Below are 24460 nucleotides of genomic sequence, written 5' to 3'. Positions count from 1 at the left end.
CACTCCTCCGCCCCCCACCCGCACCCCAAGGAAACCCGCCACGGATCCCGGGTGAATCCCCGCCGCGGGGGAGGATCCCGTTACCTCCTTGAGCCCGAGGGTCCCCACCGGCTTGGGGAGGAGGGGTCCCGGAATCAGAACGTCTGTGACCGCGCCATCACAGCCCCAACACACTCTCTGCGAGGCAGACGCGGACGAACCCCAGCCCCCTCGCCCGAGTCCAACCGTGGGGGTCTAGATCAAGAACCCCCAAACCGAAGGCCCGCCTTCTAACGCAGCGCCGTCGCCAAGGTGGCCCGGGCCCTGCACCTGTGACGCCGGGAGGGGCGGAGGGGCTGAAAGACTTTTTGTCCCGAAACAAGAAAAACCAACTTTGAAGACCATAAGCATTTGCTGGGCTGAGAAGACGAGGGCCGGCGCCCTCCCGCCCTGGTCACCCTGGCGCGGCCTCCGCCTGCCCGGACTTGCCCTCCGGCTCGCCCCGTGGACTCCGAGGCCCCTCCCCAGCCGCGCCGCCACACAGACGTCCTACCAGAAGCGGAGCCGCAGGTGCTGTCACCAAACCGGAAGCCGCGCCCGAGGAGATGTTCCGCCAGCTGCTCCGGGCGCATACGCAGTCGCCACTGAAGGCCAGGGAGGCCCTGACATCACGAAGATGACGTGCGCAGACGCAGTCGCAGCTCCTGGCCGTGACGTCATATGGACGATGTGCGCAGGCGCAGTGACGCTCGGGATGAGCAGGGGCGCGCCTTGGAAGGCTGAGGACTCCAGGGAGCCCTGGTAACAGTGTGACTACAAACACAACTTCCGTTAGCCTCCCAAAGCAGCAGGTGCTCTTTGCTAGTGGTTGACCCATGAGAGTGGATTTCCTCTCTGAGCAAGAACCGAGAGTACTTTGTGTACTAGCTCCTTACTTGGACCATGAACCTAGTCCTCTCTCTGCTAGGCCTGCTCACTAGCAAGGGACAGCCTCATAGAGTTCTGTTCTCTGTCTGTAAACAGTGGTACCAACACTCATCTCACTGGTGGGTTGTGAAAATGCCCAGGACTGAAAAGGGCATCTTCCCTCCCAAAACATCTGCTGTTTACTTTAAATGGAAAAATAGGCTTTTGCAAAATTGCCTAAGGCTGTCCTTTCCTATTTGTTTCTCACAACGGTACAACTTTGACGTGAGTTCTTATCTCTTAATACAGAAATACATAATTCATAAAAACACATAATATATAATTCTTAATACAGACATAAAGAGTTGCATGCCCAGAAATCAACTATGGACTCTTCTAAGTGTCTGTTCAAGGATTCAAAATAAAATTATTTGGCAAACCTTTATTCAGCACCAATACAGTAATTGTGCTAGGCATTCAAGATTGAGATGAAAACAAACTTAGTCCTTCTGTTCCAGGAGCTGTTGATTTCTACCAATATTTTGTTATGGTTTGTTTTCTTTCATGGAGAATTGAGAAATTATCCATGACGATGGGGGAAACAGCTTTTATAATTATTTCCTCTTAGCATAAAATACTGTTGCTTTAAGATGTGGTATTTTAAGAAAGTGGTATTTTGCTGCAACAGACTCTGAGAACATTTTAGAGCTGTTAAGTGCCCTTAGGAGCACTTAGTGTACAAAAATTTCATTTTACAAAACTGACACTTATTTAATTCACAGTATTGGTTTGTAGTAGAGCTAGACTTAGGGCTCCTTCTAGCCCAACAACATTCAGTGAATTTCCTTGTATGTCTAATTCACCTAAGTTATCCAAACATTTCTCTGAAATTAGCTATGAAGTTTTAAAGTCACATGATACTCTTGTGATGGTAATTTCTCTACCTACTATTCAAGTTAATTATCAATTTGTTTTGGAGTAACACCCAACAGTATTGGTAAAGGACCCCCCACAGTTGCCCATCTTATGAAAGGCATTTGTCTGTGCACATTTGCACCTTGTTCAGCATCTACTGAGCTCCTACAATGTCAGAGTTTGTACTTTATATTTTTGATATGAGAAGAACCATGGATTATGAAACCAAACTCCAAATTAATTCAAATCTTCATCTCCAATTTACCATGATATTTTAGCTTTTCTAATGCTTGGTTCAAAGATAATCAGAGGTTTTTCATTAAGTATCTTCTAGAATTGCTGTGATTATTAGTTTATTTATTTAAGTAGTCTACCTTAGTGCCTGGCATTTATTAGGCGACAAACAACAAGAAGCTATTATCGAGAGCTTATGACCTGGAGCTCTCCATCTGATGGAGGATACATGTTTGTTTTTAAATATGAAATATTCTTTGTATATGTATAAAATAGGGTACAGAGAATAGGGAATGAATGAGGGAGGGGGACAGACATCTGTAGAAAAACAATTTAGTACAACTTGGTGCCCAGGAGGGTTGATAGTGACGATAATGAGGGGTGCCTGGGTGCCTCAGTTGGTTAAGCCTCCGACTCTTGATTTCAGCTCAGGTCATGACCTCAGGGTGGTGAGATGGAGCCCTGAGTTGGGCTCCATGCTCTGCAGGGAGTCTGCTTGAGATTCTTTCTCTCTCTCTCTCTCTCTCTCTCTCCCTCTGCCCCTCACCCCACTTGTGCTTTCTCTCAAAATAAATAAATAAAATCTTAAAAAAGAAAAAGACAGTGAAGCTAATAAAACACCAGCTTCAAGGGCCCATTTGTGTGGCCACTTCCCAGGACCTGGGCTCTAGGAATGTTCCCCCGGTCTTGTGCTTTTGTAAAATTTTAAAAATAAGACAATTTTGCATTCTTTTTCTCTAAATCTCCCCAGGTTCAGGCCTCTGATAGAGGTAGGAGAGGGCAGGGTTGGGAGAAAACAGAAACAAAATGAGTTATGCGCGCCTTCTAAGTACTTAGAGGAACACACTCTAATACCCTCATAATTCTATTAGGCAGACACGCTTTCTTATGTAATTAATACTTATTTGTGTGCACGCTTAGAACTGTGTCCCGAAGGGAAATCTGGTGCGTTACCAACACTCACCCTGGGGACCTCGGATGAGGGGCGGAAGGCCTCCAGGGGCCCCCGGCGCAGAAACCACCGGGTAGCCTACAGCGAGCTCCAGTACGCCGGGGACCAAGCTCCAAGGTAGCTTGTCCCTTTGGGCCACCGTCGCGGGGACTCCCCCCGCCTGCGGTTTGTGCGCATGCCCCGGAGGGCGTGTCGGGTTCCCACTCCGGGGAGGAAGGCGGAGAGGAGAGCAGGTGATGTGGGAGCCGGCGGGGAGATTTGCCGGCGACACCGAGCGTGGGCCGGAAGTGGAGGAGCCGAGAGCGGCGCCGCAAGAGCTCCGGGCGAGACCGTGGCGACGGCGGCGGCCCCTCGGCTGGCGGAGGACGATGAGGAGCGACGGAAGCGGCGAGGGGGGACGCTGCTGCGCAGCGCCGGGTTCCGACTCCGCGGCCGACTCTGCAGCCTGCGAGCGGGTCTAAGTAAGTGCGGTGCGCGGCCGCCGAGCTGCCGGGTGCGCTCCCGCGGGGTGGGGGGCGCGGGGGGCGGCCGGCGGGGCCTTCCCGGGGCTGCGGGATCCGGCCGGGGGCGGGGGAGGCGCCCACAGGGGCGCCCAGCGTGGACGCAGGCGCGCCGGTTCCCGACGGCCCCCGGGGTGCCGTGCGGGGACCGGCCCTGGAACCGGGGTCGGAATGGCCCGCGGTGTTCCCTGGAACGCGCACAGACCGGTACTGGGAGACCGCCCCGCCCCGCCCCCACCCTCCCTCGCCCGGAGGAAAAGTGAACCAGAAATCCCCAGCTGCTGGGGCGCGGGGACCTGCCGCTCACAGGTTTCGACCTGCGGGTTTCACGGCAGGAAGTTTGGGGCGTCTAGGAAACAGCGCGAGCGCGCCCCGCACTGTCGAAGCCCATCTTGCTGTGATTTCTGTCAGCCTTTATTTTCTGCAAAATGCATCAGTAGTGTTACTGCCCAAGGTGTCGTGACCAAAAAACAAAAAACCCCAGATCCTTTTTCAGTAGCTGTTCAGCGTAGGTCTGCTAGGTGGTGGTAACGGAGTAGAAAGGCGCAAGACGATACGGGCGTCGAGTTCTGGTGTTCGGTTTTCGCGGATCCCCTCGCGGTTTCCCTTGGCACGGGTTAACACCTCTTTGTGTGCCGCTTGGATTGATCCCATGTCTTTCACTAAAAAGTTAAGTTTCATTTCAGGAAGTGACAGTTTGCTGTTACCCGTGTCGTACCATCTCATAATGACCCAGAACACAGCCTGCTCAGTTCAGTAATCGTGGGTACACTTACTGTGTGCCGGGCACTGTCTTCTGAAAATACAGAATCGAATAGAGGAGTGCCCGTCATCAAGGAGCTCCCGGTCTGTGTGAGGCGGGGGGATTAGTTACAGCGTAGTAGTGAGTGCCAGCACGTAAATGCGTGCGCACTACGGAGTATGGGGTGGGTAGTAAGGGAGGGCTTTCTGAAGGAGCTGCTCCCTGAGCTGGGTTTTGACAGAAGAATGAGGCATTGCCCTAATTACTTCCTGTCTGCACACACTCAGGTATTCTCCGGTGAGTCTTACCCATTATTTAATCCAAGTCTAACAGAACTTCTAGTTGTACTTACTGCACTTACCCTGCTCTGGTGGATCATAAAATACTTCAAATTCTGTCTTACAGACGAAGCTGCATTAACACGCTACCTATTACATTTGATCCCAGCAGTTTTTCAATTACATGTTTCATCTCCCCTTTCCTTATGAGGAAACATATATTTAGAGAAGCTAAGTGAGCTGGCAAAAGTCACCCAGGTAATAACAGACCAAGCCGGAAAACACGTCTCTTTCCACCGCCCCACACTGCCTCCCATGGTAGTTGACTTGAGAGGATGAGTGTAAGCCAGCTCCTGGCTCCTCTGCCTTCCCGTCCTGGTGCCTCGTCTGCCTCCTCAGGCCCAGCTCCGGCCCCTGGCCCTCTGAGTGAGAGGGCTTACGAACCAGGTTGTTCTGGGTTAACAGTATCACCTGGTGTGATAGGTTCAGGAAGCTGTCAAGCCTGCTGTTTTCCTATGATCTCCCCTCTCTTGTTTCTCATCTCAGGGCAATCTGTTTCTGTTCCTCTGTTTTTCACTACTCTAGGACTCAATTATAACTCAGATTCTAAAATCTTTCTAATTCTTGTTTTATCACCTCAGGAATGCCTGAGGCCCGTAGATACCCTTCTTAGATTTAGACCAAAAAGGGTTCTAGTTTTTCTAATTCTTCTAATTAAGATGTTTTTCCCCTCAAATGACACACTTCATAATGAATTATTACATTTTATGTTACTGTTTCTTACAGGTCTTAACTCCTACAGTGGTACACTCTAAAGTTGCAAAGGTGGAGTATTTCTAGGACGTGAACTCTATGCATTAGTGAGTTAGCCTGAGAATCATAATAAGAAAATAATTTTTAAGTTTCATCCGTCTAGTGTATAGTGAAGTGTCTAGAACAGTGCCCCCTTCATAAGTTGGAAACTTCCTGAAGTTCATTATCAGTCTTAATTCTCACATTACTGTTTGCATCTTTAGCCTTTGTGGATCTTTTTAAACAATTTTTCTTACAGATATTTATAATCTCAGAACAAATCGTGATTGGCTTCCACAGTGACAATGATCTGTCATCTTTGTTCTGTCAGAGTTGACTGCATTTGCCAAGTCTTCCACGCTTCCAGTAAAGGGGAAAGCACAAAAGTGCTCTGTGTGTGGCTGCCAGGTACATAGGTCCGAGATACCTGCTGAAGCAGGTTTAAATCCCAGTTCAGAACGCTCTGAACGATTCAGTTCCCGTCCAACATTTCCATAGGCCGCTGTTGTTCATCTGTCCCAGAGGACTGTTAATACACCCTTTTTCATTATTGATGACATGTGGGTACCCATTAGGGAAGTAGAGAATTCATTCTGTGGTGTCTCCAGCGCACTGATAGCCGCTGTGTTTCCATATCAGCTCTGCAGCTGGCATGATTTCTCAACTTCCCGCTGCTTAGAAGAAAAGGAGATACGGTGATGCAGGAAGGTTGCACTTGAGTTCTGTATTACTTGAAATGTGATTGGAAACTGAATTCCCTCGGAGTGCTTGATGAGCAGCGTGGGATACTCCTAGATCCCTCGTGATCTGGCTGTTAGCAGTGACGCACGAATTTGCTGTCCACGTTTTACAGCCTTCACTTGAACCTGCACATGGTTCTGTCACTTGGAGGTATGCTTTTTAACGAATGATCAGTTTTTATTTTTAAACAAGCTGTTTCCAAAATTACCAATTTGAGATGGACTCAAGGGCCTTTAAAAATAATAGTACATTCACGACTGAGGACTTTCTCCATTGCATGTATACAGTTGGTGAACCTTCAGTCAGATTGTTTGGGGGAATTTGTCTTTCACGTACAGGTAAAGATCTTCTGTACTTTTCAAAGACCTTGTACTGTTGGCAGAATCAGTAAATCACTGTACACGGTGTAATACAATGTAAACATCTGCGATTAAAAAATAATTAGGCTAATTAGCATTTACTTTTTTGTGTGAGAATTCCAACCTTTATTAAAATATAATTTTAAGTATGATTGAAAGAATAACGTATTTGTCTGATTTACTCTGCTAGTTATTGAGGCAATGATAATTAAAATGTATTCATTCACATAGTTTGGAGTTTTAGTTCTTGATATATTTAAGTTGTTTTTCTTTATAATTTGTGGATAAAATATAGCTGGAAAAAGAATTGATCTGAATAGGTTACCAACTTCAGAGGGAAGTGATAATATTTTTGGCAAGGAGGACGTTGATGGTGGTTGTTACTCTAGACTTGAAATTAATCTTTAATGTAGTGTTTGCCATCATGTACATTACTTTTTATTGGAGAGACTAACGTGAGTTCCATTAACTAAAGCAAAAACAAGACCTTTCAGAGTTCATAAAAACTCTTGATAGTTCCTTGTGTATTCCTGGCTTTCCTTTCTCCCCTCCCAGTAATTACACAATCCTAAAACATGCTATGTTTTATGGGAAGGTTGCTCAGCCAAAGTTATTTTCTACAACTTTAACTGTGTATGCTTTAAAAATATGTTACTTTGACAGTAGTGGTGTGGGAAGGAGACTGAAAATGTATGATGAATAAAATATTTCACAAACCTCAACTGAAATATAAAATCACTGTATCTGTGCACATCGGAGATTTCTAGACTCATTTTTAATCTTGGTGCATACTTAAACCTCTCTCATTAACTTTTCAGTTACTTATTAAAGTCATATAACTGGACTCTCCAACCTTCTACTGTACTAGATAGCAAAGACTATTTATAATCTAATGCTTATTTTCCAACTCTACCTTTAATTTTTCTTTGTCACCTATAAAATAGATTTTGTGAGACCTTAGGGATTATTCAGGTAACAGCTTTCTTCTGCAAATCTGGAAACCGAGACCCAAGGTAAAAAAGTGGTATGTGGGAATACCCATTCAAAATGGGTTGGCACATTTAAATGTGGACTTGGCTAGTGATCTGAGAATGTGTGAAGCAGCATTCACGGAGTACAAGCCTCACCCAGAGTGACACAACCTTTGCCTAGGCAGAAAGTTCTCTCTCCAGAGTTTGTCATCTGTCTTCTGTTTATGATCCTTGGGAGCCTGAAGAATGCTAGGTGTTTTTATTAAAGATATTTCTCTTCCAGAATCTAGCAAGCTTTAGCAACCTGTATATATGATAATGCACAAAATATTTAAATTAATGTAGTACATCGTTCTTTGGGGGGGGATTTTTCTGGTTTTATTTTATTTTTTATTTTAATTCCACTATAGTTAACATGCAGTGTTATATTAGTTTCAGGGATTTTTTTCTGGGGATGCAGAAATGGTTCAATATTCTCAGTCAACATGATGCAACACGTTACCAAATTGAAGGATAAAAATCGTAAGATCATTTCAGTATTCAGAAGAACCATTTGAAAAATTTGAACATCTGATTTAATGATAAAAACTTTCAACAGAGTGGGTATGAGGGGATATACTTCAACATAGTGAAGGCCATACGTATATAGAAAAAACCCACAAGTAACATCCTAGTCAGTGGTGAAAGACTGAATGCTTTTCACCTAAGATCAGGAACGAGACAAGGAAGTCCACTTGCCCCACTTTATTCGCCATAATACTGGAAGTCCCAGCTGTAGGAATCTTCTTCCATGTGGCCTCTGCTTTCCCTTTAGTTGTGGAGTTTCTTCTGTCAGTCTTCAGGTCGACTTCTGGGGTATTTAGGATGATTTGATAGTTATCTAGTTCTCCCCCGTAGTACATCGTTCTTAAATTTGAAGGTGACAAGTTTCTGGAGGAAAAAGGTAGGAAGGTTATATAGTTAGTATAGAAGAGTGGTTTTCATGCTTTCTGGTCTCAGAACCTCTTTACATTTTAAAGAACTATCAAGGATGCCAAAGTGTTCTTGTATATGTGTACTATAGAGAGAGAGAGAGATTTACTGTGTTAGAAATTAAAGCTGGGAGTTTATAAAATATATAACATTTTCAAGTGGCAGTAAAAAGTTCATTACATGTTAATATATTTTTTATCCAAAACAGCTGTTTTGAGGAGTATGGCATTGTTTTACATTTCTGTAAATATCTTTAATGTGTGCTTAATAGAAGGCAGATTATCATGTTTCTGTATTCATTCTCAGGGGTAGGTTGTTTTAGGTGAACGGTGTGAAGCAAATCAGGCTCACACAAACCTGTAGTTGTAAAGAGAGGAGTATTATGGATATTCTTTGATATTACTCCAATACTCAAATATGGTAGTTTCTTAAGGGTTAGTTACATTGTGGAATCTGAAAATTGGATCAAAGAACTTTTGTCTTTGTTACATTAAAATCCATTGGTTTATCTTATAATGAATTTTTACTCATGCCTGATTATGTGACATCATTCATTGGTCATTTGGAAAATATTTGTTTGCTGTGTTGGGCAGATTCTTTAAAATGTTGATAATTTAAAAGGTTATCAAAAATCACATTTGCTAATATCATCGCTACTACGATGCCATCAGAAAAGTCTCTGAAGTCATGGGAAGCTATTGGCAACTTCACATTCATTTTCCGTAAAATGTCTGCCAGACACCTAAGTCTGAATAACCACAGTTTGTCAATTGTCTTTTTAAGTAAAAAATATTGTCGCCTGAAAAAAGCAGCTAGTTCAGCTCACAGCTCAGAATTTCAGTACCTAGCTCTAGTGCTCTTTGTGTCCTCCCCATTTTGTCACACATTCGTCACACAGAATGTTAAAGATGTGTACTCATTGGTTGGGATATAATTAAATTAACAATTTTTACAGCTTTTTCAGTGACATTCTTAAGTAGAACTGACTTCCCCCCTTTCCTGGAGTTCGTGGGGATAGAGAATAGGACTCCTGCTCTCGGTGCTACTGCCTTGATTGTGGCCTAGGCAGCTGCAGTCCTGCCCAGCATTGGTTTTGTACCATTAATGCAAACAGTGTCTTAGTATAATTATAGTATGGATCTTGAAGATACCTCGAAAGGGTCTTGGTGGTCCCTAGGAGTCAGCAATGCAACCACCTTTTGAAAACCACTGGCATAGAAAGATCTGAGGCTTAATAGGGACCTTGAAGATCGTCCATTTCCACCGCTCTGATTTCCTCCACACTGTGATTGCCAAGTATTTACTTAGATTATGCTTGAATACTTCCAGTTCCTGTGAATAATTGTGCTAAATGAATAAAAATAAGTGGCATAGGCAGCTATTTGATAGCAAGTAAGAAAAATCCTTAATCATGGAGTTGTGCTTTGTCCTGTTTTTAAAAGTTTGCATAAATTTCCACTTGGTTTCTTTAAGTAACCAAGCATGATGAAATGTAGAGATTACTCAAATTATGTTGTAAAGGACACATAGTTGTGGTTTTATTTTTCTCTTGCTGTTTTAAGGGCCGTTGTGATCTTTGATTTTTTTCATCTCCTCTATAATTAAATCAATTTATGTTAGACATGCCCTGTTATATATGCCCCTGTTTCCTGAGTAGATCATGAGTTACTTGAGAGTTACCACCGAGTAGATCATGAGCTAGTTGAGAACAAGCACTATCCATTTATGAAATGTAAATAGTCTTAGTGCCCGAGCACTATCATGCAGATAATAGGATCTGCACATATTTGTGGCATTGTCTTCAATCTTTAAGTAGTATGGTAGGATGCACTGGAATCTGACGAGGCTGGGAGACCAAGTGTGGAACTGCTTCAGTGGCCCGGGCTTGGTTTGAGAATGCCCATGGGGATTTGCGGTTGTGTTCTGAGGACTCGTGTCATTGAGGAGGGGCATGACTTTGGTACTGGTCTCTCTTTTTTTAGAACATCAGCTTAGACAATATTTATTTAAATACTTTTCCTTAGAAATGGAACCATTTGCAGTTCTCCAAGTACGTATATATGAGGGAGCACATGAGATGATTAACGGAGATAGGTGAGCATGCCTATGACTCACTCGGTTGACTTAACCACTCGGCGCACACTGTATTCAATATGATGGTTCTGACAGCTTCATGACTTCAAATTGTTTTTACTTTTAGTCTTAAATTGGTGATTGTGTACTCATAACGGTCTAATATTTAAATACCTGAAGCACATGGAGCACTAAAGGTGAACAAAACAAGTTAATCAGGACCATAAAATTCTCAAGATGATCATCACCAGATCTGTAAGTTCTGGTCATATGATTAAAGTGCTTCTATAGTACATCAAGGTGTTGCTAATACTTCAAAACCATTCTCTTAAAAGGAAAATTATCATATCTACTTTGTCTATACATTATAATAGAAATTAGTAATGCTTTCAACAGATTATTTTTTTTAAGATTTTTATTAGAGAGAGAGAGAGACGGAGAAAGAGAGCGCGCACGAGCAGGGGCAAGGGCAGGGGCAGAAGTAGAGAAGCAGACTCCCTGCTGAGCTGGGAGCCTGACTTGGGGCTCAGTCTCCTGACCCTGTGATCATGACCTGAGTCAAAATCAAGAGTTGGCCACTCTACTGACTGAGCCACCAAGGCGCCCCTCAATAGATTATTTCTTGAGAAGTGCTTAGTAGTATCAATTTGATGCCTCTGATCACTTCATCTAAATAAAAAGCACAAAATTATTTTTAATGTTGACTTTTCGTTCAAAGTCAAGACCTGTGCATGTTATAATAATGTGTTTATTTTTGAAACTGTAACACATTAATTAAATTTTAGTTTACATGTTACTATATATTGAACTCCAGAATTTCACCTGTTTTTGAAAAAAATATTTGTTTACACATGCTTTTTGGTTTTTGTAATTAACATAAAGCATGCAAAATGGGAGGTGAGGAGAAGGATGTGGTTACTTGTAGGTAAGTTTGAGGTGTCAGTGAACATCAGGTACTCAAGGAACAGATAAATTGAGATTGTAGATGGAGTAGACATAGGGAATTAGAATAAGTTATATACAAGTGTGATAGTTGGAGCCATGAGAAAGAATGAGATTGAGGGAAAGGAGGTAAATGGACAGGACCTTGGAAAATACCTACATTTCGGGGTGTATCAGAGGGAGGAACGCTGGGATTTGAGTATACTGGAAGCTGAGGAGGAGTCAGTTATTGGTGTTGCTGAGGATTGTGGTGTTACAGTGTGGATGGAGAAAAATCCATTGGATTTATTGGCAAATGAGGTTTAATTTTTATGAGAGATCGTGATGAGGGCTCATGCATCAGATTTTCACATATTAAGTAGAGAGTTCCTGGAGTGGTTAAAGCCACAGGTAGATGGATTTTAGAGACATTTGACGTGTGCGACCTGGTGTGATAGCCTGGTAAGAGCAGAACTGGGAAATGGGAATGAGTCAGATGTGTAAGATGTAGGCATAAGGTTAAAACAATAACATAGAAGCATGGAAGATGAGAAGATACTGGTTGACTGAGTTTCTGTTGTCTATAGGTCTAATGCTCTTTCCCTCTAAGCAACCCTTCTAGTTAGTGTAAACTTTGGTTTAACTTTGAATATATTAAACTCATCATTTCTGTTGGTGGTTTAGGATACTAAGATAATGTCAGGAAATGCATTTGAGCATGCAAAAGAACCTGGCAGATAATCCATCTCTTTTGGCAACACATTTCGTGTTTCACCCCATAAAATGCACTCTGAGGTATAATCAGTTGCCTTGCTCATTGTCCATGACCAGCAGCAGTGGTCTTGGATTCAGCTGGATATTTGCACTCTCAACACCTGATAGGCCCTACTGGCACTCTCTCTGTCCCCTTTGTTGAAAGATAGGGAATAGAAGACCCAGCATGTCAGCATCAGGTGTGTTGTTCCCAAATAACATCGCAGGCCAGTGGAAAGATGACATGTGGTGGGAGCGGTGCTGCGCTGACTGAGCTGCATCTTCTGTAATAGCACGCGGGCATTGCATCCAGGACTCAGCAGAGAACACGCCACTTACAAGTCCTGTCCCCACCGGGAGGCGGCCTTATTTACACTTCCTACCGGACATGTGTAGGCCTACTCACTGTCTGCTCAGTCCAGATGTAGCTCACCACTAGGGGTCAAGTTTACCACACAAAATGTTGCTTAGAAACAGCTGGTGTCCCACCTTTACCAGGTTTCCAGGGAAACAGTACCAGAAGGTTCACCAGAGGTCATGCTTTTCCTGCCTGAGAAAAGGTTTTGTTAACCCTTTACTCACACTAAGTTATTGACAAAATCTATGGAAAACTTGCATACCACTAGCTGTAGGATCTAGGCAGTGGACTGTATTAGAGGCACTGTTCATTTTCATTACCTTTCATGACATCTGGGTCTATACGAAATTGTTTTTACATGCCAGCAGATGGCTCCAGTAATTGTATTGTGCTGATAGGTTCTTTTTTTTTTTCTTTTCTTTTTTTTAAGATTTTATTTATTTATTTGACAGAGAGAGACAGCGAGAGAGGGAACACAAGCAGTGGGAGAGGGAGAAGCAGGCTTCCCGCTGAGCAGGGAGCCCGATGTGGGGCTCCATCCCAGGACCCTGGGATCATGACCCGAGCCGAAGGCAGACGCTTAACGACTGAGCCACCCAGGCGCCCCTAAAGGCAGAGGTTTAACTGACTGAGCCACCCAGGCACCCCTGACAGTTTCAACACGTTTAGTAAGTAAAAAAATCTTCCCTATGTTAGGTTTGCTTGCTCCAGTTCTTTAAGAGCATAGAAGTGTGACACAGACTAGGGAGCAGAAATTATTAGCAAACTGGGTTAGGTAAAAATAAGGCAGTCTGTGAGTAGAGGTCTCTTTCTAAACCACCAGTATGCCAAAGCATATTAAAGAGGAGACAGCGTACATACTTCAGAGCCGTTTTTATTCACCTGTCCTTAAAGTTGTTTTCCATTTGCTATTCCTCCAAATGGATTGACTTTGATATTGTCTTCCACAGTTTAAAATTATAAGATTATGTTTGTTTATCACAAAGTCATTTAGTTAAGGTGACTTTTCAGGAATGCTTTGTGGAAAACAAATTTAATTCCTCTTATTTCTGAGCAAAAGTGGACTAAAATATGCCATTTTTTCTGATGTCTGGTCCTAAATATATGTATGCCCAGTGCTCAGAATACAGTTATGTTTTCTCAGAAGTCTAATAATTTAGGTATATTACTGGATTATCCATTTAAAAAACATTTTAGTCTTGAATATATGTAAAGTGGTGTACTACCCAGTAGGGATACAGTAGTGAAAAAGAGAAAGACCGTTCTTGGCCTTATAGATTTAAATTCAGTATTTTATGTTGAAATTAGATATCAAAGAGGCTACTTTAAAAAGATAATTTTTCAAAGTTCGAATAATTGATAATTGTAACTATTTTTTCCTATATATTTGATATATATGCACATATGAAATATTTTAGTAGTTTTTGTTTGATTTGAAAATTGGTCAACTCTTGATTATCCAGGATATAGGGAGCCTTATCAAATTTCTACATTTGCTTGGTACATTCTGATGTTGATGTTAATTTGAGCAGAACATGGTTAGGAACATAGTAGTACAGCTAGAAATACTAGTCACAAAAGCAAATAAAGTTAACATATCTCTATAGCATTTGTAAATGCTTTTTTTTTTAAATTTTATTTTATTATGTTATGTTAGTCACCCTACAATACATCATTAGTTTTTGATGTAGTAAGTGCTTTTTAAATTAGTTTCATTTGGTAATGCTGACTGGCCTTATATGTAGGCGTTTTAAAAATTCTCATTCTACTGAAAAGGAAATTCAGACTGGAAATAAGTGATAAACACAAGATTATTTAGGAAATATATGGTAGAGCAGAATTTAGGTTGATGAAATTTTACTGTGTGTTTTTTTTCTACTAAATCACCAAATAAATGGTGTTTGAGTTACTCATCTCTCTGATAACTGTCATAAATGATTGGCTTTAACCATGAAAAATACAGTAAAATTGTTCACTAAAGAAATACCTTAAGTGGTATCTTATTTTCCAAATAGTGCAATGCTCTAGTATATTTGTATTTTATTCCAAACCCCGCTAATCCTAATCATTACACAAAAAAAATTTTTATTTTGATGTAAAAAGTTAATGCTGGTGTGTTTTCACATTTCTCCAGTATATCTTTTGGGTACAAATGAAAATCATTGATATCACTTACAATTAAAAAAAAATAAAATTAAGTAAACATTAGATGAAAAGTTTAAGTGGGCCAGATGTGTTGTTGAGACTTAAATACTGTGTTGAAGGAATATGGAGTAGCCCTGTCTGATCTAAGCTCTGTTGATAAATAGCTGTCATAGGTTGTAAAGGCACTGATTGATTATTGATCTGGAACAGTTTTCAGTATTGAATGAATTGGCTTATTTGGCTGCTGTAGTGCAACCTCTTTCAATCTGGTTTTTAACCAGTTCTTGACACCTGCTGCTCAGGTATTGCTTCTGTGACTGTTAGGCTTGAATTTGTGCTTTACCTCACATACCTGCTTTTCTCTGGCTTTCCATAGTGCTCATTGTAATAAAACTTGCTACAACTGGGTGGCAGTGTTGATTTCAGAGAAACTTCAGAAAAATGCTATGTTGGTTTATGTTCAAAGAGAGTCATTTGAACAAGAACTCAAATTTGGAAGTCTGTGTTTAGCGAAATAGTAAGACATGTTTGGTGAGATAATAATGAAAAATCAAATCTATTAAGTCATCTAACTCATCTTTGTAGCCAATCTAATTTAACTTGGTTTTATGATTTTTTTCAGTGTTTAATTCAGTGAATGAAAATGTCACATTTATTAGCTTATGGAATACAGTAAAATCTAAAAAATCAGTCCCTAACATTTATTAAGTTTAAGAATAACTTATGGTAGTTGTGTTAGTAGTAAAATAGAATTTAATATTTTTTTAGCAAATATGTAAATAGATGACTGCTATGTAAGAAAACTTAAAACACGTCTCACCTTTTTTGCCTTTTTAAGGCAGCATGCATTAACTTTTTTATTTGGTAACCAAAAAAATTTGACTTGAATCACTTTTCTTCTGTATTTTATTTTATCAGTTATAATTTTAGAAATCTTTAAAAAAATTTTCTCCAATAAGTCATTTTCTTCATTTATCTCTGGTTCTCAAATGGAAATGCTGTGTCTATTATTTCACACTTACTCCTCAGGTGTTTATGGTCTTGTCAGTACAACACATCATAGCAGCGTGTTCTGACTCACGGATAGGACACTGCACTAAGGGCTCCATGAAAGACTGTGCGTTATTTCATGACACTGGCAATCAGAAATTTCTTTTTAATCGGATGTGAACAACAAATTATTCAACTTTTCCTCAAAAATAATACAGTATTAGAAACGAGTGGTTAATTTAAGTAAATTGTTTAACTGTGAAAACCTCCAGGTAGAGAAGAAAATATTTTATCCTTTAGTTTGTTTAGTTATAATTTATAATGTGAAAAAGATAGGGGCGCCTGGGTGGCTCAGTCGTTAAGCATCTGCCTTCGACTCAGGTCATGATCCCAGGGTCCTGGGGTCGAGCCCCACATCGGGCTCCCTGTTCAGCGGGAAGCCTGCTTCTCCCTCTCCCACTCCCCCTGCTTGTGTTCCCTCTCTCGCTGTGTCTCTCTGTCAAATAAATAAATAAAATAAGTTAAATAAATAAGTAATCTTTAAAAAAAAACAAAATTGACAATAAATTATATCATACTGGCCTTGATTGGTTAGAACATGTTAACCATCTCATAAAATTTGCCTTCAACCTACCTTAGCTCATATCAGAAAGATAAATTAAGAAAACAGTTTTATTTACATTTCCATAAAAAAATAAATACCTTGGAATAAGTTTAATCGAGGTGGTGGAAGGATCTGTACACTGAAAACTATAAGACATTATGAAAGAAATTGAAGAAGACAGAAATAAGTGGAAAGATATTCCTTGTTCATGGGTTAGAAGAATTGTTTTAATGTCCATATTACCCAGAACAGTCTACAGATTCAGTGCAATCACTATCAAAATTCCAGTGGCATTTTTTACAGAAATAGAACAATAATCCTGCAATTTGTATGGAACCACAAAAGACCCCAAATAGCCAAAACAATCTTGAAAAAGAAAAAGCTGGAGGCATCACACTCCCTAATTCAAACTATATTACAAAGCTCTATCAAAACAATGTGATTTTGGCATAAAAACAGACACGTAGGTCAGTGGAACAGAAGAGATGGCCCAGAAATAAACCTACACACAAATGGTCAGTTTATTTATAGCAGAGAAGCCAAGAATATGCAGTTTCTTCAACAAATGGTGCTGGGAAAACTGGATATCCACATGTAGAAGAATGAAACTGGACCACTATTTTACACCATAAACAAAAATTAACTCAAAATGGAATAAAGACTTTAAGACCTGAAACCACAAAACTCCTAGGGGAAAACTTGGCAGTAAGCCCCTGACATCTGTCTTGGCAATGATTTTTGGATCTATGACACCAAAAGCAGGGGCAGCAAAAGCACAGAATAATTAAGTGGGACTACATCAAACTAAAAAGCTTCTGCACAGCAAAGGAAACCATCAACAAAATGAAAAGACAGCCTACTGAATGGGAGAATATATTTGCAAATTATGTATCTGATAAGGGGTTAGTCTCCAAAGTATATAAAGAACTCAACGTAATAGCAACAAAACAAACAATATGATTATGAAATGGACAGAAGATCTGAATAGACATTTTTCCAAAGAAGACATACAGATGGCCAGTAGGTATATGAAAAGATGTTCAGCATCACTAATTGTCAGGGAAATGCAAATCAAAAAACCACAGTGAGATATCCCCTCATACCTGTCAGAATGGCTGTTATCAAAAAGACAAGAAATAAATGTTGGCAATGATGTGGAGAAAAGGAAACCTTTGTGCACTGTTGGTGGGAATATAAATGGTGCAGCCACTATGAAAAATTGTATGGAGGTTCTTCAAAAAATTAAAAATATAACTACCATATGATCAAGCAATTCTGCTTCTGGCTGTTTATCCAAAGAAAACAAAACCACTGACTCAAAAAGATATGTGGACCCCCATGTTCATTGCAACATTATTTACAACAGCCAAGATATGGAAACAACGTAAGTGTCCATTGATGGATGAATGGATAAAGAAAACGTGATACATACAGACATGAAATATTACCAAGCCATAAAAAAGAATGAAATCTTGCTGTTGTAACAAAATGGATGGACCTGAGAGCATTATGCTTACTGAGATAAGTCAGAGAAAGACCAAAAAAAAAAAAAAAAAATCTAACCCCCCGCCCCAAAAAACTAAAAAAACCCAAACCCCAAGTTTATAGATACAGAAAACAGATTGTTGGTTGCCAGAGTCAGGGATGGATGAAACGGGTGTATGTCCAAACTTCCAGTTGTAAAATAAATAGCCATGGGGATATGATGTACTGTTTGGCAGCTATCATTAATATTGTGTTGTGTATTTGGAAGTTTTAAGAGAGTGGATCATAGAAGTTCTGATCACAGGAAAAAAAAATTTTTGCAACTGTGAATGGTGACGGATGTTAACTAGACTTACTGTGGTGATCATTTCCCAATATATATAAATATCCTTATGTTGTACACCTGAAAATAATACAATGTTACATGTCAAACCTCAATACAAAAAAAAAATTTTTTTCTCAGCCTGCCTAGCCCGCTTGTGGGCACACGAGGAGCTTTGGGATCGTGCTCGTTGGCCTGTGGCCTCTTCTACCTGAGGAGCTGGGAGCACAGCAGTTTACTTACACCCCTGAGCGTCCATTCCCTTATATAAAAATTTGGGAACATGGCATCAACTGATTTTTCTGTCAAATCAAGGAGAATGCATTAATGAAAGTACCTGGCAGTAATTAAGCACTTTTTAAAAAAATGAGTATAATTTGATGAATATTTGTGTTTCCTAAATACAGCAGTGGAAGGAAAAAGGAGACTGTTGAGAACAGAACGAACAAGGGGAATTAGAGCAACGGTGGGTGGACTGATGTAGCCTTCCGAGGATTCTCCTAGTACCATAATTTATTATATCATGGATCTAACTTTTAAAATAATGTATGTTGAATTACTGATTCTCTCTCTCTCTCTCTCTTTAGGATACTTACGGAGAGCGACCATGGAAAAGTCCTGGATGCTGTGGAACTTTGTTGAAAGATGGCTAATAGCCTTGGCTTCATGGTCTTGGGCTCTTTGCCGTATTTCTCTTTTACCTTTAATAGTGACTTTTCATCTGTATGGAGGCATTATCTTACTTTTGTTAATATTCGTATCAATAGCAGGTATTCTATATAAATTCCAGGATGTATTGCTTTATTTTCCAGAACAGCCATCTTCTTCACGCCTTTATGTTCCCATGCCCACTGGTATTCCACACGAAAACATTTTCATCAGAACCAAAGATGGAGTGCGTCTAAATCTTATTTTGATAAGATACACTGGAGACAATTCGCCCTATTCCCCAACTATAATTTATTTTCATGGGAATGCAGGCAACATAGGTCACAGGTTACCGAATGCATTGCTTATGTTGGTTAACCTCAAAGTTAATCTTTTGCTTGTTGATTATCGAGGATATGGGAAAAGCGAAGGAGAAGCCAGTGAAGAAGGACTCTACTTAGACTCTGAAGCTGTGCTAGACTATGTGATGACTAGACCTGACCTTGACAAGACAAAAATTTTCCTTTTTGGCCGTTCCTTGGGAGGAGCAGTGGCTATTCACTTGGCCTCTGAAAATTCACACAGGATTTCAGCCATTATGGTGGAGAATACATTTCTAAGCATACCGCATATGGCCAGCACTTTATTTTCCTTCTTTCCGATGCGTTACCTTCCTTTATGGTGCTACAAAAATAAATTCTTGTCCTACAGAAAAATCTCTCAGTGCAGAATGCCTTCTCTTTTCATCTCCGGACTCTCTGACCAGTTAATTCCACCAGTGATGATGAAGCAGCTCTACGAGCTCTCCCCGTCCCGGACTAAGAGATTGGCCGTCTTCCCTGACGGGACTCACAATGACACGTGGCAGTGCCAGGACTACTTCCCCGCCCTCGAGCAGTTCATCAGAGAGGTCCTCAAAAGTCGTTCTCCGGGAGAAATGGCCAAAACTTCCTCTAACGTAACAATCATCTAACGTTGCTCCTTTTGACTCATGCACTGTATTTTAATTTGTGCAGAATGATAAAGAATGTTCCTTTCTAGAAATGTGTTATGTCTGTACTTGTCTGAAGAGTGACATTAAACTTTGAAAGGACTTCAGTGCTCCTTTGAGATGATCCAAATAGTTTTTTACATTTGAAGAACTAGAATTCTTGGGATTCTTTCATACATTTTCATCCAGCCTTTCAATGTGGTTATGTATCCATACCTTCACTTCAATATGCCAGTGTAATAGCATATTGTATTCAAAAGTTTCTTGTGGCCTAAGTGGTGTGCCCTGTGTGACACTTGGGTTAATGGCGGGGTGTGGAAGGAGATTTGTAAACGAGAAACCTTTGAGTATTCTGCCTTTAGTGAATACCGGGACAATCATGGTAAGCAAACGTGGTCTGTAACTGCATCCTTCCCCGTAACAGTTAAAATGAAATGCATGATGGTATTTTATTCCTTGAATTATGCAATGCAATGTTTTTAATGTAAATACTACTGGTCATATACCGATGTATATGGTAACCTGGGTCATATCTATTTTTATGTAAACTCTATTTTGTTCTTGGCAAGAAGTGAAATTGAGGCCTGTGTGCAGGTTGCCACTGACTTTTGCTCTGGTGAACGCTGAGATCCAGCTTTTTCTTACAAATAAATGGGACCCCACTTTTCCAATATAAATGTACCGTGTTTTGTTAGGTACAGTCTGGATCGTGGCATGTAAAAATAGAAATTTAGAATTTTACTGCAGCTTTGATGTGCATATTTGAACTTTTTAACATTTGTAATTTTGGTGGCAAAGAGAATTTTAGCTTCTGTCAGTTTTGTACGTCTACAGCTGAACCACTAATAGCAGTCATGATGACAATTAGAACTTGTTGAAGAATTAAATTAGCAAGTCTTATCATTACATGATTGTACATACGATTTTAGAGAAAGTCCCACATTTGATTTTTAAGTCCAATATCTAGGTATATCTAGCCCACTAAAGTCAAGATATCATTTATTGGACTTTCTGAAAATAAAAGTTACAAAAACAAAAGCAAAAAAGCTGTTCTTTGGTTTAATGTTTCAGTTGTTAATGATAGTATTGAAAGACAGTTTCAGGAAGTCAATTATTTATTTTTCTCCTACATGTAGGAATGTGGGAGTGAAGGAACTCTAGAGCTTTTTCTTACAGAACCTATTACCACATTTAACAATTAAGTGGCTATAAGTGAGAAGTAGCATTTAGACATATAGAAGAGTAAGAAAAACTTAAAAAAAAAAGAGCCCCTTAAAACTTGCAGGATTTACCTTAAAAAATATAAGCTATGAGGTATAATTGTGCTAAGTTGTTTCAGGTCGTCCTCAAAAATTAGGTGTAATTGAGCTCTCTACATTATGTCAGCTTTAACGTACCATATTTTGAATATTTTAGCTATATTTATTGGCTTTGTGCAAGCAGCTAGAGCAGAGAAATAATGGGTCAATGTTCTTGACCTTAATTTTGAAAATCTTTCCATGGAGATAGGGCTAGAAATACTTTTGCCAAATAACATTCTTATTCACTTTATGTCAGTATTTAGAAAAAAATACATTCTAGCAAGTATGATTTCTAAAGGACACTGTTTTTCCATAAATTATTGTTAGAAAGTCATGCTTTTTTAAAAAAAAGTTGGTAATGCATATCGTGGAAGGAGTATTTTTATGTATAAATTCACCACGATTAAAGGATACTTTCCATCTTGTCAATCATTGCTATGTAGAATGACTATCCTAAATAGTAATGTAGTAAAAAGAAACGAGTTAATACAACAAATGTAGTGTCCTTAGACATGAGCTTACTTGGCACACCGTAGACTTTTATCATTCTTTAAAGTTTACAGAGTACCTTCATGTGTTTTCATGTGATTATTTAGTCTACTGCTTGTGGAGGGGTTTATCAACTTTAGTTGTAAATAGTATGCTGATGAAGTATAAAAGCTTTTTCTTCATCGGTGTTTTGTTCTTATGCTGCTTTTTTTTTTTTTTTAGGGTTTATAAAGTTTTGTTTTTGTTTTTGTTTTCCCTAAAGCCAGGATTTCAAAAGTTGTAAAGTACTTGTGTCCATCCCCACCTTCATTCCCTTCGGATTAAGAGGCATTTCTTCTGCAGCAGAGGGAGGAGGCTGTGTTTAGGCTTGTAGCTCATCTTTCTTTCCTGGCTTCTATATTTGAGATTTCCTTAGATGGGAAGAGGATAGAAAACAAATTCTTGTTAACTGTGGTCCATGAAGCCCATGGCATCATTTTTTCAAACAATGTCTAACTTTGTGGCCAAAACAATTGGTCTTAATAAAACGTGAATTCTTCATGGGTCACTCCTTCATTTGGACACATGTCTTAGTGGGAATAGAAGTGTTTCTGTCTTGTGTATTAATTTCTGATGCATTTTGCAAGAGCAGCTGTTAAGAGATTATGAATGATTTTTAAGTTTTTAAGTTACTGTAAATTTGGAAATCCTAGAATGATTTTAAGTATGGCAAGATACAGTTTATTTAGATCAAAATCCATTATTTTAAAAGGGATTATTGGGGGGGGTGGCAAAAAGAATTTAGTACTAAAAAGGATATTGCAAAATAGAAATAATTTTTGACAGATGAAAGATAAAAGATACTAAATGAATAGAAATAGCTGGAAAGGGAATGTGACCTGGTTCTTGAATGTAGATCCAGGAAATGATTAACTGAAGAGATTGGCAAAAAGGATACCTAATAGTGCAAAACAATACATTTGTATGCAAGGTGTCTCTAACCAAGAAAGTGATTGGAGCACCTGACATGGCAAATACATTGACTGTAGAATTGATATTTTTATTGAAATGGTATTTTCAATTTTGTTACTGGGCAGCTTAAGCTTATTTTTTCATGATGAGCTGTAGACACTTGGTAATTACCCAAGTCCCAGCTTTGGTAATATGTCAGTTACATTCTCTTGTTGAGAATTCGTACTACCTGATGCTTTTATATTCATTTCTTATTTTTGTAAGATTTAGTTTGAGGTAGGAATAGGTTTGTTTGGTCAAATTACAGAATGAACGCCATGTTGAATTTTACATAAATTTTCTCGCAATCTCAGTTTAAGGGCAGTTTTTATTACTGAGTCCCTTTCTTCCTTAAGGTTGGATAAAAATAAGGTTAACTTTTACATAGGATGTCACAGAAGTCGCTTCTAAAATCAGTCATGATTGAGATACCCTGAACTCTTGCACTGACCTCTCCGTTTTTTCCTATTATGTTTGACAACAATAATGAAGAAGAAAAAAAAAAAAACTGTGAGAAATATTCGTTATAATGCTTTCAGATTAATCCACTTAAATTTATGTATTTTCATATCACTCAGGTAAAGTTGGAAATGACAGAGCACAGACATCTATTTTTTAAATCAGTAGGATAGAAAATGAAAAGCACTTCTGTTTATTTATATTACCATATATGCACATCATCTTAGCTAATCAGAAATAATATATTCATTTGTATAGCAAAATAAATGCATTCATCCTAGTTATAGTCAACACGTTTTTGCCAAATGGCACAAATATACCTCCATTTATATTTTGTATCTAAAAATGTAGTTTAAAAATAGGACTACGTATAAGAGACACTTTTTACAAAAAGTGCCATATACACATAATGTAACAGGGATGAGTGTGTGTTGTTCAGCATAATTTATAACAGTTTCTGTCAGTACAGTGAATACTGAAAAGTCAAGTTGTTTTCAACATATTCAAGTATATCCAGGATAAAATAAGTTAACCCAGTTTCATGTAAATCATATTTTTGTTATTTGCCATATTTTATTTGAAGCAGTAAGACAATTTTATAACTCAGATTTGAATGTTAGCGTACACAATGTGCTAGCCATGGCAAGCAAACATTTACATTTGTTTTTTTTTTTTTACAATAAATTTCTTTTAGAATATACCTTCTATTTTTCTGTACTGACATATGCAATAAATTGATACATTAAAAGTTTGATTAATGTCTTAAGATAGTTTGTATTCAGTCTTTTTTTCCCCAGTTTTCTATTAACCTAAATTATATGGTAGGACATTAAGGTTTCCTTAAGGGTTAAATAAAATTTCTGAATTCATACGGAAATTAGTGAATTTTTCTTGTTGTAATGGTATGGATGATAAGTACAGGTTAGATTTATATTCTCTTCCTTCATATCCTCCCACAGACATTTAATTTAGGCTAATAGTAAATATTTTCTTTTCTTTTTTTTAAAGGTAAATTTTTTTGAAAGATTTTATTTATTTATTTGACAGAGAGTCAGAGAGCGAGCCCAAGCAAGGGGGAGCAGCAGGCAGAGGGAGAAGCAGGCTCCCCACTGAGCAGGGAGCCCAACGTGGGGCTCGATCCCAGGACCCTGGGATCATGACCTGAGCCAAAGGCAGACGCTTAACCAGCTGAGCCACCCAGGCGCCCTGTAAATATTTTCTATATATGAACCTATTCATTCACATGAATGAATAAGGCCCCAAAGCATTTGATTAGTTAAATGAATCTAGGAATGAGTACATTTTAACTGTTCATAGGCCTATTGCCTTCAGATTTCATAAAGTGCCTTCTCACAAAATTCTGGTCTTTTTTCCCTCCCATTACTATGGAGTTGATAATTTAGAATGATTTAAAATGGCCTGATACTCATTCAGTCTTTAAGAGTCTGTAGCTTGCTTTCCCTGACAAGAAACTCACATGCTTCAATAGTGTCAGAACCAGTTGGATGATAGGAAATGTATGACAAACCGTTTTAAATGGCCCCCTGCAAGTGGAGATGAAGAGTTCACTTATTGGAGACCACCCTTCCA

At 39.4% G+C, this 24460-nt stretch overlaps 2 protein-coding genes across 13 annotated transcripts in view; one reads left to right on the top strand and one right to left on the bottom strand.

Annotated features, from left to right (window-relative positions):
- The window catches only part of LIG4 (DNA ligase 4), a 73275-nt gene extending 70160 nt beyond the window's left edge, over window positions 1-3115 (bottom strand). For 6 of the 9 annotated variants that reach the window (XR_004299185.1, XR_004299188.1, XR_004299187.1 and 3 more), the window contains exons 1-2: window positions 2999-3115; window positions 533-792 (exon numbers count right to left, since the gene is read on the bottom strand). The gene's annotated coding sequence lies outside the window, so the exon portion shown is untranslated. The other 3 variants (XM_032402635.1, XM_032402638.1, XM_032402636.1) reach the window with 2 other exon arrangements.
- A 70-nt stretch (window positions 3116-3185) lies between these two features.
- On the top strand, window positions 3186-23636 carry ABHD13 (abhydrolase domain containing 13). Of its 4 annotated transcripts, XM_032402629.1 has the most exons (3): window positions 3186-3447; window positions 5938-6189; window positions 18580-23636. In XM_032402629.1, the coding sequence occupies exons 2-3, from the start codon at window positions 6171-6173 to the stop codon at window positions 19611-19613; spliced, it is 1053 nt and encodes a 350-aa protein (XP_032258520.1). In that variant the 5' UTR covers window positions 3186-3447; window positions 5938-6170; the 3' UTR covers window positions 19614-23636. The 4 variants fall into 4 exon arrangements, with proteins under 4 accessions (XP_032258520.1, XP_032258521.1, XP_032258519.1 ...); XM_032402630.1 differs by lacking the exon at window positions 5938-6189; XM_032402628.1 differs by lacking the exon at window positions 3186-3447 and having other exon boundaries at window positions 3752-6189.
- Window positions 23637-24460: the final 824 nt, after the last annotated feature.

The sequence above is a fragment of the Phoca vitulina genome, unplaced genomic scaffold (genome assembly GCF_004348235.1).
Source record: "Phoca vitulina isolate PV1807 unplaced genomic scaffold, GSC_HSeal_1.0 scaffold5, whole genome shotgun sequence".
Taxonomy (NCBI): Eukaryota; Metazoa; Chordata; class Mammalia; order Carnivora; family Phocidae; genus Phoca; species Phoca vitulina.
The sequence above is the reverse complement of the archived record's forward strand: the minus strand, read 5'-3'. Positions and strand labels throughout refer to the sequence as shown.